Genomic DNA, 12,563 nt, shown 5'->3' with positions numbered 1-12,563 from the left:
ACTAGATTTTATTTTGAATTAATTTAGTCTATTATGCATGTATTTTAATTTCTAATCAGTTAATTTTTTAGTTGTTTATTGTTCTACATAATTGTTGATTAAAATGATTATCATAGGATATACTGAAAATTTAATTAAAACTCTTAATTTTACATAAATTAACTTCTATTTATAAAAATGAGTCAGTAACATATATAAGTACAATCTAGTAACATCAGATAAGCTGGCACCTTATTTTACTGAAATGCAAAATGATTCATCAGTTTTACTTTATTATAAATAGCATTTATGTCTTTTAAAAATAAATAAATATTGCGTGCTATTTGTCTTAATTATACATTTTTAATATAATTGAAATCCAATTAATTTATATTTGTGAATTATTTTCTAACCATCTTCATTAGGTGATTCAGGTGGTTGTAGATGTACCGTGACAGACAGATAATGGCCTTGACTCCAGTGAGGCTCACTGACCTGTCCTTGGATTTGTCATCTTGATTTTTGTCACTATTTGGATTATAAATGTCAAGATCTTAAAATTCATGCGATTTAAAAGATTTTAAAATCTTTTTAAATCTTTTAAAAATCATGCTAACTAGAAATTTTTAATTTTACACTTTAGTTTGAATAGATATTAAGCATATAGAATTCCATTATTCTTAAGCTATTGTATCAAAAAATATTTTCAGTTTTATTTTATTGTAGGTAATTAGTTACTTAGTTGCCAGATTAATGATTTCATTACTAATTTTTCTTACTTCAGTGATTACAGTAAATATATATCATCTATAACTATTTATAAAATGTAACATGTAGAAAATATTTCTCTTCGAAAACTTACTTAGCCTATTTATAAAAATTTAACTAATCTTTTTAAATTGATTTTTATATCAAGTTAATTATACATTATTTGTGTTTCCCCCCTTTCTTCTACCTGTTAAACTTAACATATTTAACAGTTTAAATAAGTATCATTAAAAATAGCCATTTGTACATTTATTTATCTTCTGTGTGCAATTGCTTTTATATAATTTTTGAAATTAATAGTTAATAAGCTATATTAATTTCAAAAATTTATGAAATAAAAATGATTTTAACTTTATTTGAAGCTTTTTTTTTAATCATAGTTTTGTCCATTTTTTAAAAGGAATTTAAGTACTGTACATATTTTATTATGAAACTATAGTGATGTAAGCAGAAAGTATTTTGTTTTGTATTTAGGATGTCATAGATTTCCTCTTAGAGATTTATTTTTCATTAATAAGGTTAAAACTTAGAATATAAATGTTATATTCTAATAAGTTAATCAATTTATAGTTATAATTATTAAAAAAATAATACATATATATATATATATATTTTTTTTTTTTTCAGTTTTTAAATGTATAATCGATCCATATTCTTTTAGAAATAATAAAATAAACAAACCGGCCATTTGTTGATATTTCAATTTAACGCGGTGCCAAAAGTCTGTTTGGACGAAAATACAAAAATTTTGGCAAGAAAAGACCAGAGTAAACTTACCTCTTTGTGGTAGGGGTAGAAAGAAGAAAGCAGTGAAAATCAGTCGGTCTCAATCTTGCTTCGCGACGTCAACAGTTTCCGCGATGAGTCATACCGCCGACTGACGTCACACCTGGCAGTTGTACACATGGACGGAGCGTGATGCATGACGGGATTACAGTGATCTCGACCAAGGTCGAATGGTTTATGACGCATTCGCTTCTAGAGTCGGATGCGTATGTGTTAATACACCTGCCCATTGGAAAAAAAAAAAAAAAAAAAATCGCCATTTCGATTTTACTTTAAAATCAACCGAAAGAAAAGAAATTCCTTCTTATCTTTAATTTAATTATAGGAAAGAATTATCGAAAAATTCTATTTTTATGCAGCTACTATGTAAACTGGAAGAAAATTGATCTAGCTTTATATAAGAACTTTTATTGCCGTTTTCGAAGGTAGTAGACATCATCCGGGTGATTCCAATTGCGTAACACACAACAACACCACCAGTTAATAATTCAATTTTTATGTTTTAATAAGGATATCATTGCTTCTACCTCAAAAAAAAGGAAAAAAAAAAATACGCTTTTGCGCTTATGTATTTATTTTAAAATGCAATAAAAAGTAAACTAATGCTTGTTTGATTTAATTAAAATAATTTCATAATAAATACAAATACTTTTATTTACTACTACTATGATGTATATAGTTGCGTTAAATACACTCTGTAGGGAATACATTTCCTATAAATCTATAGGAAATAATGTAGAAGAATTAGTAGAAAAACTATAAAAACTTTTCTACATGTACATAGAATATATATATACATTGAAAATACAAACGTACAAACTATAAAATTCTAATACTAAATTTATTTTCAAATCAAAGTAATCTCATAGAAAAAATAAATAAAAAAAAAACATACTTTATTTATCCTTAGGATTAAAAAGTATACCGTAATAATTTAATTTTTCTNGAACAGACTAACTTGCTCCTGATCTTCCACTCACACCCTCTCTGTGTCCTTGGGATTTCGGGCTTTTATAACCTTTTTCCTCCCGAAATCCCGAGGTTTTGGTTGGTCCGAACGATGGTCCCCTGTGATTCTATTGATCCCTTGGTTTGTTGCCAGAGGCTCGATTCGGACCGCGGAGTTGCCGAACATCCCCGTCCGGGCCGTTTCCCTCCGGAGTCGGTCAAGCCTTTTTCCGGATGACGGACCCGTAAATTTTACCTAATTTTTCTGTCCCGGAGAAGACGCAGCTGTCCCAGCCGTGGCCCACCTCCACGGGAGTGTCAGCAGGTCCCGCTTTGAACTCTCTGTAAGATGACTGTCCAAAGTTGCCCCGGCGGACGATCCCTCTCTCGTTCTCACGAATGACGATCGCGGATCTGTCAATTAGGCCTGGAATGCGACAATTAAATCGTCTCCTACCCCGTTCCTTGGCCACACCGGTCCTATTTACGTAATAAGTCACCGATTTATTGACTTTAGCTCGACAGGCGGTTCCCGTACGGGAGGGCGGTGTTGTCCCGGCCTCACATATACTATTTGTAATAAACTGCAATTTTATATTAACAAATACTTAATAAAGTTAATAAATTTTCATTATTAAAAGTTAAAAGTCCATCAACGAGTTGCGTAACTTTTCCCGCAAAAGAATTTAAACTACATTCGAATCTAAAAAGCAAAAATTATTATACTGTATTTGCTCTTATACGAAAGAGTGACGTCGATTCTTTCTGCTGTAGCATAAAGAAAAATTAATTATATTATAGTAAAACCTCGATTTAACCAACTAATTCGGGCGAGGGGTTGACCGTTAAAGCCGAAAGTTATACTGTAAAACCTGCGTAAACCGGAATCGCACGGTACCGAATATTTTCCGGTTTGGCAGGTTTCCGTTTTATCCAGGTTTCATTTTGGACAGGTTTTACTGTACAATAATAAATAAAATACATTTTAAAAAGATATTTTGCAACATAAAAAACATCAGAACAATCTCATTTGATGTGCTTAGTAACAACGAAAAAAAAAGAGAGAATTAAATTAAAAGAGAAATGAAAATATATTATCTAACATATATGTCTTGGTTTGTAAAGATGCTTGTTCACTTTCTAATAAAATTTAAATTTGTTCTACATTTTATTGAAAGTCAGATAGTTTAATTATTAATGAATTATTTCTTTTAGAAAGTGGGACATATTAATTGATGTAGGAAAAAGTTTTAAGAGGTAATTAAACGGGATTGTTCAAATTATTTTGAATGACAATAATGATCTAATATTACAATTGTGTGTATATTTTTGTCATTTAGCTATAACTTAAAAATAAATAATGAAGTATTTGATATTTTAGATTGCTTATATCAATATAATAAATTGCCACCCTATGTAATAAAGTAAATCACCAATATGTATAGACTATATAAACAAACAAACAGGTAGAATTTGATGGTTGTTTTTAATAATTATATAATTTCATTTAGTTAATCTAAACATAGTTCTAGTTTGGTTCGTTTATATAGTTTTCAGATTGCTATTAGTTCTTGCATAAAATACTTAATAACAATTAGATTTACAAACAATTTGATAAATATTACTAGTCAAATGTTACAGCTGGATTCTGATTGGGCTATTATGAAGTTAATTAATTAATCAGATGTTAAATTCAATAACTAAAAATAAATTAATTTATTTAATATGAGATGGTATATTAACTGCCTACCTCTACTCCAGATTGCTTAATATATGATTAATTAATTAGTCTCATAGTCATCTGATAAGGATTCAGCTGTAACATTTGATTAGTACTCAATTAGTTTTATGTTTAATATTTATTTCAGAAATTTTGCTTATTTACATGACTAGGAGAATTTTTAAGCAAGTACAAATTAATTTCAGATAATTCATATAAGTTTCATTTGGTGAATTGGGAAATTTAATTTAAAAATTATTCCAACAATTTATTTGTATATTTGATGTTAAATATACAAATAAATTTGTTATTAAAACTGAAAACTAGAAACAATAATGTAGATTTTATTAATTTATGAAATTAGACATGCTATTTACAAGTAAAGAAAAATATAAGTTCCATCTCTTTACTAGATTTGAAATTTTGACTTATTCCAGAATACTTAAATGCTTAATATATCAGAAGAGAAGAATAGTTTTGAAAACAAAACTGTTCTTCTGCTTACGAATATATGTAAACAAAATTCTGAAATTCTAGTAAATATTTAAGTTTCAATTTTTAGAATATTTTGCACTGATAAACTTCCATTATATACTTTGTGCTGCTTGTAATATAATAATCATTAAATAAGAAAACTTGTTTTTTTATAAAAAAAACTTTAATAAACTAAGTTTTTTTTTCATTTTAACAAAAGTTTCAGTTATAAAAATGCAGTAACTCTCTATCATTCTTTAAAAAAGATTACTTTGTTATTTTTTTCTCATCCCAGTTTCTTTAGCCTTGAGTACTTTTGAGTCTGTTCACTCAACATCCAGAGGCTAAAACTTTTAAATTCCAACTGCCCAAGCAGACAAATTGTAGAATTGTAAAGGATGTTAAATGGAGAATGTAACTATCTATCTGTTGCAGGAATAAAATTTTATGTCCAGTAATGTCTACAAGAAAAAATTCATTGTGAATTTATTCATATTTGTCAATTTGGAATTTTCATCAAAATTTGAACAAGTTTTATAAAAAAAAAAGTTAATATAATAAATTATTATAATTAAGATGTATTAAAAGTAAATTCTGTATGCTTAAGTTATTTACATGTAACTAGTACAGTATATACAATAAATTTTGAATGATTCTACTAAACTTATATACATACATGTTTAATCAGCATACTAGTGTTATATGCTTATATATACAGTATAAAGAATGAGTTTTTAAAATGATAATTTAAATTATGATGAGAATAATGTAAAATTCTTTAAATAATAAAAATCAAATTAATACTACATATTCTATTGTTTTTTTTTACAGATAGGGAAGATCAATCAATCTTATGCACGTAAGTGAAAGCATTTATTATTTTTAAGGAAGTGTTATTTATTTATTAATTTCTACTGTTGTTGTTTTATTAAATTAGTTTTAACTTTTTTTTTTATTAATTTTAATAATAAATTTTGAGTTGAAGTTGTGGCTTTTAAAAATATTATGGAATTTTAAGTACTTCAAGTAATTTGAACTTGTTTTATTAATGTTTGTACAGAGGAGAATCTGGTGCTGGAAAAACTGAAAATACAAAAAAAGTTATACAGTATTTGGCATATGTTGCTTCATCAAAACCTCGTTCTTCCACTTCAGGCATTCATTCTGTAAGTTTTGTAAAGTATAGAATAATTTTAACTGTACTATGTAAAAGGTTATTTAACATTTCTAAAATATTGAATACTTTTGCTGAATATTGATTTGGCATTCTTTGTGGAATCTGAAATGATAAAATGTAATATAAATGTTTATTTTTAATTGTATGAAATATTTGGTGATAAGTACTGGTGCGTAAATCTCATAACTTTACTTTGCTACCCCTAATTATATGTCAATTAGGTGTGTAGCAATTACTTTCTGAATAGTGTTCTGCAATTCTTTAATATATTTTCCATCTTGGATATGTTCAAATAATAATGATATTTCTATGCCAATTTCGTCTATACCAGGGGTGGCCAACATGCGGCTCTTTGAAGAATTATTTGTGGCTCTCAATAAATGTACCCGAGTTCCCTTTTCATTTTTGTGTTATTATATTTTAAAAAATTGTTATCGTTCCATATGTGTTTCAAAATGTCTTTTAAATTACTAACAACAAATATGAAAGACTAAGTGCAACGTTGTAATAAATTTCATTTCCGTTCAAGTTAAGAATGATATGACTCATCGAAAACTGTGCGAACGAACATAAACAGTGGTGTAATTGTCCGTTATTGACCGACTGCAGACCAACTTTGAATTTGTAAACTGTCATTGCAATGGACAGTTGACATTGTGCTCTGGAGGAAACAATTTGTATCACTCTTGCTACGGATATAATTTGTAATCTGGAATTTTTACATACCTTTTTAATACATATCTAATTGCGGCTCACGAAAAATTTCAATTTTGAAAAATGGCTCGGACTATCAAGGAGCTTGGCCACCCTGGGTCTATACTGTTCTTTGGAATAATTATAATATTCATAGTTGTTTTTAATAAAATTAGAAATGAAATTCAATAATAATAAATATGAACATTATTTCATGGAAACTTATAGTGTAAGCTTTTTGTATATTTATGTGCTATATAATATTTTTCTGCCCACTGGTTTTGGCAGTGTTTTGGATGACCATAGAATTCATTTTAGAAAATACAGACTTTTCCGGCTTTTTCAATCTGTTTTCTTTTATTGTTCTATTCAGAAACATTTCTTTTTCTTTTATTTCCAATGTTTGCTTTTTTTTCATTACAGCTATCTGCCATCTTGAAAGGATATTCAACATTATTCCACATAAACCAAAGTTTTTGCATTGTTTTGCCACATGAGGATAGTAAATAATAAAGGATAGCTTAGACATTTTTTTTAATTAAAAACTGAAAAAAAAAACAACATAAAAGTGCCACTTATGACATTACTCTTACTGTCAAAATAAACAAATATATAACAACAATTATAGAGTTGTAAGACATCTGTTATTGAAGCATTTATAATGAACATTGCTCTATTGGTCCAATAAAGCAGTAATCCAATATTGGAGCATTGGACTAATATTTGTTTTTATTGAACCAATGAAAGTTTAAATGCACTTATTTAGAAAATAAATGAGTACATTTATGTCTTGGATTTTGCTTGAAAGCTGAGCAATTGTAGGAAATAATCAAAGTGGATATTATACAGTACATTACATTCATAAAAAAAGATACATATTTTTTTTTAAATGAATTGATAAAAATATTCATTTATGCATAAGGAGTGTATTTTGAGACTTTTATTATAGACAGATATACTCATTATCAATAAATTTCTTTGTAAAAACTAACAATATTAAGGTAAATTATACTATTTAATTTCTGAAGCTACTTGTCTGAGGAAGACCTATAGAGACATTTCTTAAATATATATAAATGTTTATTTCATATTAATTTTCTGAGAGAAGGAATTTGTTTCACTAATATTTGTTTATAATTTGTATATAGTATGTTTATAGCATGTATGTTGTCTACCTTGATTATTTATTAGATTTGTTTTTTCTTTAGAGAAAGTTGTAATTTTGTTTTAAAAAAAGCATATTTGAATCTCATTTTAAGTGCTTAAGTGAAATTTTGTTAGAAAATAGAATTTTATTTTCTGCCATTCCTTGTTTTATTATTANTTAAATAATTAAACAAAAGACAGTTTTATAATATAATATATATTGAATTTAAAAATGATTTAACCCTTGTTTCAAATTTGATTTTTATAAAAAAAATTCATTATTATCAATATAAATTGGTTTGCCAAATTGTTAAAAATGGAAAAAAATTGTCAAGTAACTGATTTGAACTTATTAAATCTGTCAGCCAATGTTTGGCTTTTTTTCTATCATTGAAAATTTGATAATATACCATATTTCTGCCTTATAAGAGAGACTTTTTTGTACCTAAAATTTATCCGAAAATTAGGATTCATCCTATAAGCCAAATGTGTGTTATACTGTAAAGATTTTTTTTCTTTCCCCCAAAATATGTGGCATGTTCAATACAATGGTGTATCTTATAAGGCAAAAAAATATGGTGGTTTGTTTGCTAAAAAAGTCTTCTCTATTTAACAAAATTTAATTTATATTATTGTCAAAAATTTTTAAGAGATGATTAGAAACTGTGCGCTTTTAATTAATATTACCAATCTGAAATCTTATGCAACTACCAAGTTGAAATAGCTATAACTAGTAGAATATTTGGACTGTTTGTTATAGATTGGGAATTTAAGTTTGTCATTCATTAGTTTTTTTTTATATTTGGTAATTTAGAAACATGTTTTTATACTATTTTATAATAATTTATCTTATTACTATTAATATTTTTAAAGCAGGTTAATCTTAAAAACCTTGAAAGAAAAAAAAATTTAAGAAAAACCTTGTTTTCATTAGAGAATATCAGATTTAAATATTTATAATGATATTTTATAACTGCTCTTACCACTGACTTTATTTTTTTTTATCATTTTTTCTGGATTAAAATGTATAAACTTTGCATACTCTGTTTTTCTGCTTTCATGAATGTTTCATTTGAAATATAGATTTGTGTATTTTCCTATTAAAACCAAGATAAACTAATAGAGGTATTTATTAGTATGCCAGACGGATATAACAAGACTTTATTAAGTTTTTTGTATTTTAGTATGCTATTGGATTCTTTTCTACTGGATTGGTCAAACCAGTTGAAATCAACAAAAATAATTTACTCATTTTCTGTTGACATGTATGCAAACTTTTATTGGCACGACTTTAAAACAAAAATTACGAGAAAATTAATTTTTTTACCAATAATTTGAAGTATATTGAAACTTAGCGCAAATTTAATTTGAATTGAACTAAAATATAATACATTATTTTTATATGATGCTTAATGCAAATGCTATGAAGTATTTTTTTGTGAAACATTGTCTTAAAGACTTTCATTTTGATGTTAATTACTAATTGCGTCCATAAAATTTCGAAATAATTTGATCTTAGTCAGAATCCACTAATATATGCATAATGATACTATATATATATAGTAGTATGTTAACACTAGTTTTTCAGTTATGTTAAGAAATTTGCAATTACAGTAATAACAAAATTACATTTATCAGTCAGATTATTGTAACTGACTGAATATTTTGACTGTACATTTGGACTATTGACTATAAAACAGTTTCCTAAGCAGTCATTTCATAATATGCATCATATTATGTAGCAGTAAAATACATTACATATTTTGATGTAATTCCATTACAATATCCTTTTTAATAATGTTTGTTTCTTTAGCAAATAAATAAGAAATGACTTTATAGTAATAGAAGAAAGCAATTTAATTATAGACAAATTTAAAAAAGTTAGGAATTTTAATACTGTAGTTATTACATTCATATAATTTTATCATTATATTATAAATACTTTGAAGAGTAAGTTGTATTTAAATTTTTTTTATAAGTCAAATTGTTTAATACTGTAGAGATAAATGGCCACTTTTTCTTTATTGAAATTTATATTCAATCTTGAATTTGATTTGCATAGTTTAATCATTATATCTATTAACTTCTTCTTATTAATAAACTGATTTATTGGTTTTAAATAGAAATTTAGATTTAATAGGAATCTGTAGGAAATTTTTCAACAGGATTCTTTTTTACTCTCTGCCTAAAATTTTAACTTCCTGATTTTATTTTGTAATTTGCTAGTTTTATTATGTTCTCCAAAATCAACTTTATTCAACAATTCTCAAAATAGATCTTTTATATAAAATTATTTTAGTAATCATTCTTATCAGGTGCTTGGATTACTTTTTTTTTTATTAGATCATATACTATTTTTTTTAAAGTTTTATTTGATTGATAAATAAATTCTTTTGCTTTCTTTTATTTAACAGTTACTCTCGTAAGTTTTTTCACATATTTTAAGAAACATTAGTCATTTGTTTCTTCTCATTCTATCTAGTATGCACCTGTATGTATAAGTCCTGTAAATAATTGTTAGACATGATTGAAAAGCCATTGTGCATAATTTTTTTGAAAGTACAATGTACAGAAACAATTTAAAATGTGGGCATATGCTGGACTATCCTCTATATAATGTCCTAGATAATCTCTCCATATTGCTCAAGTATTTGTCCAATTTTTCAATAAAATTTTGGATCCCATTATCATAAAGTTGATGGCTGCATATAGAAAGTGTCTTACACTGTCATCTTTGTCATTGGCAATTGCTGTTCATTGAAAAGTTTTTCTAAGAACCAAACAGTTGGTATTCCAGAGGGATGAGGTCAAGGACTATAAGAGGATGTTTCATGTTTTTCCAATATCAGGAATTGATTCTCCTGAATGATGTTAGCTGTATTGGGTCATGCATTATCATGCAGGAGGATAACTTCTTCCATTTCAAAAATTTTTCTTTCTTATTTCTGCATGCAAAGTGATAGTCTTTGCATAAGTGGCAGTGGCCATAGAGCTTTTATTGGGCAGAAACTCAATGAATTGCTTCATGTCAGTCCTGGAAAGTTGTCAGTATTATCTTGTCAGTGGATGAGACCTTCTTTTCTTCCTGTAATATTTGTCTGCCAGAGTATATAGTGTACCTATAATATTTCTGTCCAAGAAGTCTCCACTGTTTTCCTGGTATCATTACATGTGCAATAAAACAGTTCCCATGCAATCTTGTTTGTGTCATATGAAAGATTCTTTGGGACCTGACCCACCGACAAGCAACTTTCTTATACCCTAAAGAATCATGAAGAATGTTGTACACTGTATTGAAGAATATATTCAAGTTGATATTAACCTCTCTCATTGTGACATGACTATTTTCTTGCACTGTTTCTTCCACTAGGGCAATGTTTGCATCAGTGAAATATATACATGGCCAATGGACACCTTAACTAATGTTCATATGCAATTTTAAAATACCTAATTATACACCCATTTTAAAATTCTTTATGCCACCACTGAACACTTCTTTTGTCTATGCATTGCTTATCATACACTGAAACATTTTCCTTATGAGTTTGAGAGGCTTTCCATTCTTTCACCTAGAAAAATCATATGATACTACACTGTTCAAATGCAGTTCAGGAACTTTAATGTGCCTGTCATTTTTGAACATTCAAATCTCATGTTTCTAAATGTTTTCATGAATGCTATTTGTACAAGATCATACAGGGATGTCCAAACTTTTGTATCCTTACATAAGATAGTTTTTATCTCTTGCAGAATGCAAATAAAACATTATACACAAAGACTGTTGATCATTCCTAATAATAGTAACTATATATAAATTTATTTATTATTAGTTAACCTAAAAATAAAACTGCAATCAGAGGGAAAAAAACCTATGTAGTGACTATGTTGTCATTTTAATTAAATATATTCAATGGATATATAGTTTAGAACTCAGATAACTAAAGTCATGCAGTGTTTTAGTGCAAAAGCAATATATCAAAAGTTTTGTTTTTTATATTTTTTATATTATTTTTATATTATATTTTATATATGTATATGATGCATGTCATTTTGTTTTGATTATTATTAGTATAAGTTTTTAAGCTTTGACTTTATACATTAACATTTTTAGTTAAGATTAAATATTGACACATATTGGAAGTTTTTGTTAATAGTAAATTTTAATGTGTGGTGTTTAGACTAGTTTGGGCATAGTTATGTATGTGTTATCACTCTGTAAATATAATTCTGTATATAACATTAATAGATACTAGATAAATTTATGTAAAAGTTAAATATGAGAAGGTGGACACAATTGTTTGTGTGTTACTGGTTGATTTATTTGTTGCTGGTAGTGGAAATAGTCCAGTGAACACCTGTAACTTGATCTTGTATTTTCTAATATTTGTTTTGTGCATTGATTTCTTTAGTTAGTTTGAAGAGCAAATAAGTTAATTGAAAGTCAAATAATTGAAGATTCTTGCCATTTTTATTTTGTGAAAAGTATATATATTTACTCTATGAAGTTTTATTGATTGCATGTAAAGGTGTATTATTAATTTTTATTGTACTATTTATTATAAGTTTTCTTGCTCAATTTTAATTCATTTTGTTATATTTTATTTAAATTAATATAATTGAAGTAGGCCTAATAAACAGAACCAACTGTGCTAATGTTTTTGTGTAATTAGCAAAACTTCAGTCATCTGGAGTAAAATACAGGAGTTTGAACACTTGTTTTTGAAGTGTTTGTTTATTAATAGCAGATCAGACTATTAAATTTTAAATGTTTAATTTTTATAGTTTTTTTCTAAATAGTTTTTAAAGTTGTCTTCTATAAGATTTTTAAATCTGTCGATGTATTTAAATGTAATGATATATTATGAGAATATG

At 26.7% G+C, this 12,563-nt stretch overlaps 1 protein-coding gene across 1 annotated transcript in view; it reads left to right on the top strand.

Annotated features, from left to right (window-relative positions):
• LOC111635640 (myosin heavy chain, non-muscle-like) overlaps positions 1–12,563 on the top strand; it is a 78,315-nt gene that overhangs the window by 9,472 nt on the left and 56,280 nt on the right. The window contains 2 exon segments of the mRNA XM_023380660.1: positions 5,507–5,534; positions 5,736–5,929. Of these exon segments, the coding sequence (XP_023236428.1) occupies positions 5,507–5,534; positions 5,736–5,929 (222 nt within the window).

The sequence above is a fragment of the Centruroides sculpturatus genome, unplaced genomic scaffold (genome assembly GCF_000671375.1).
Source record: "Centruroides sculpturatus isolate CEXI.00-Female unplaced genomic scaffold, Cexi_2.0 scaffold738, whole genome shotgun sequence".
Classification (NCBI taxonomy): domain Eukaryota; kingdom Metazoa; phylum Arthropoda; class Arachnida; order Scorpiones; family Buthidae; genus Centruroides; species Centruroides sculpturatus.
The sequence above is the reverse complement of the archived record's forward strand: the minus strand, read 5'-3'. Positions and strand labels throughout refer to the sequence as shown.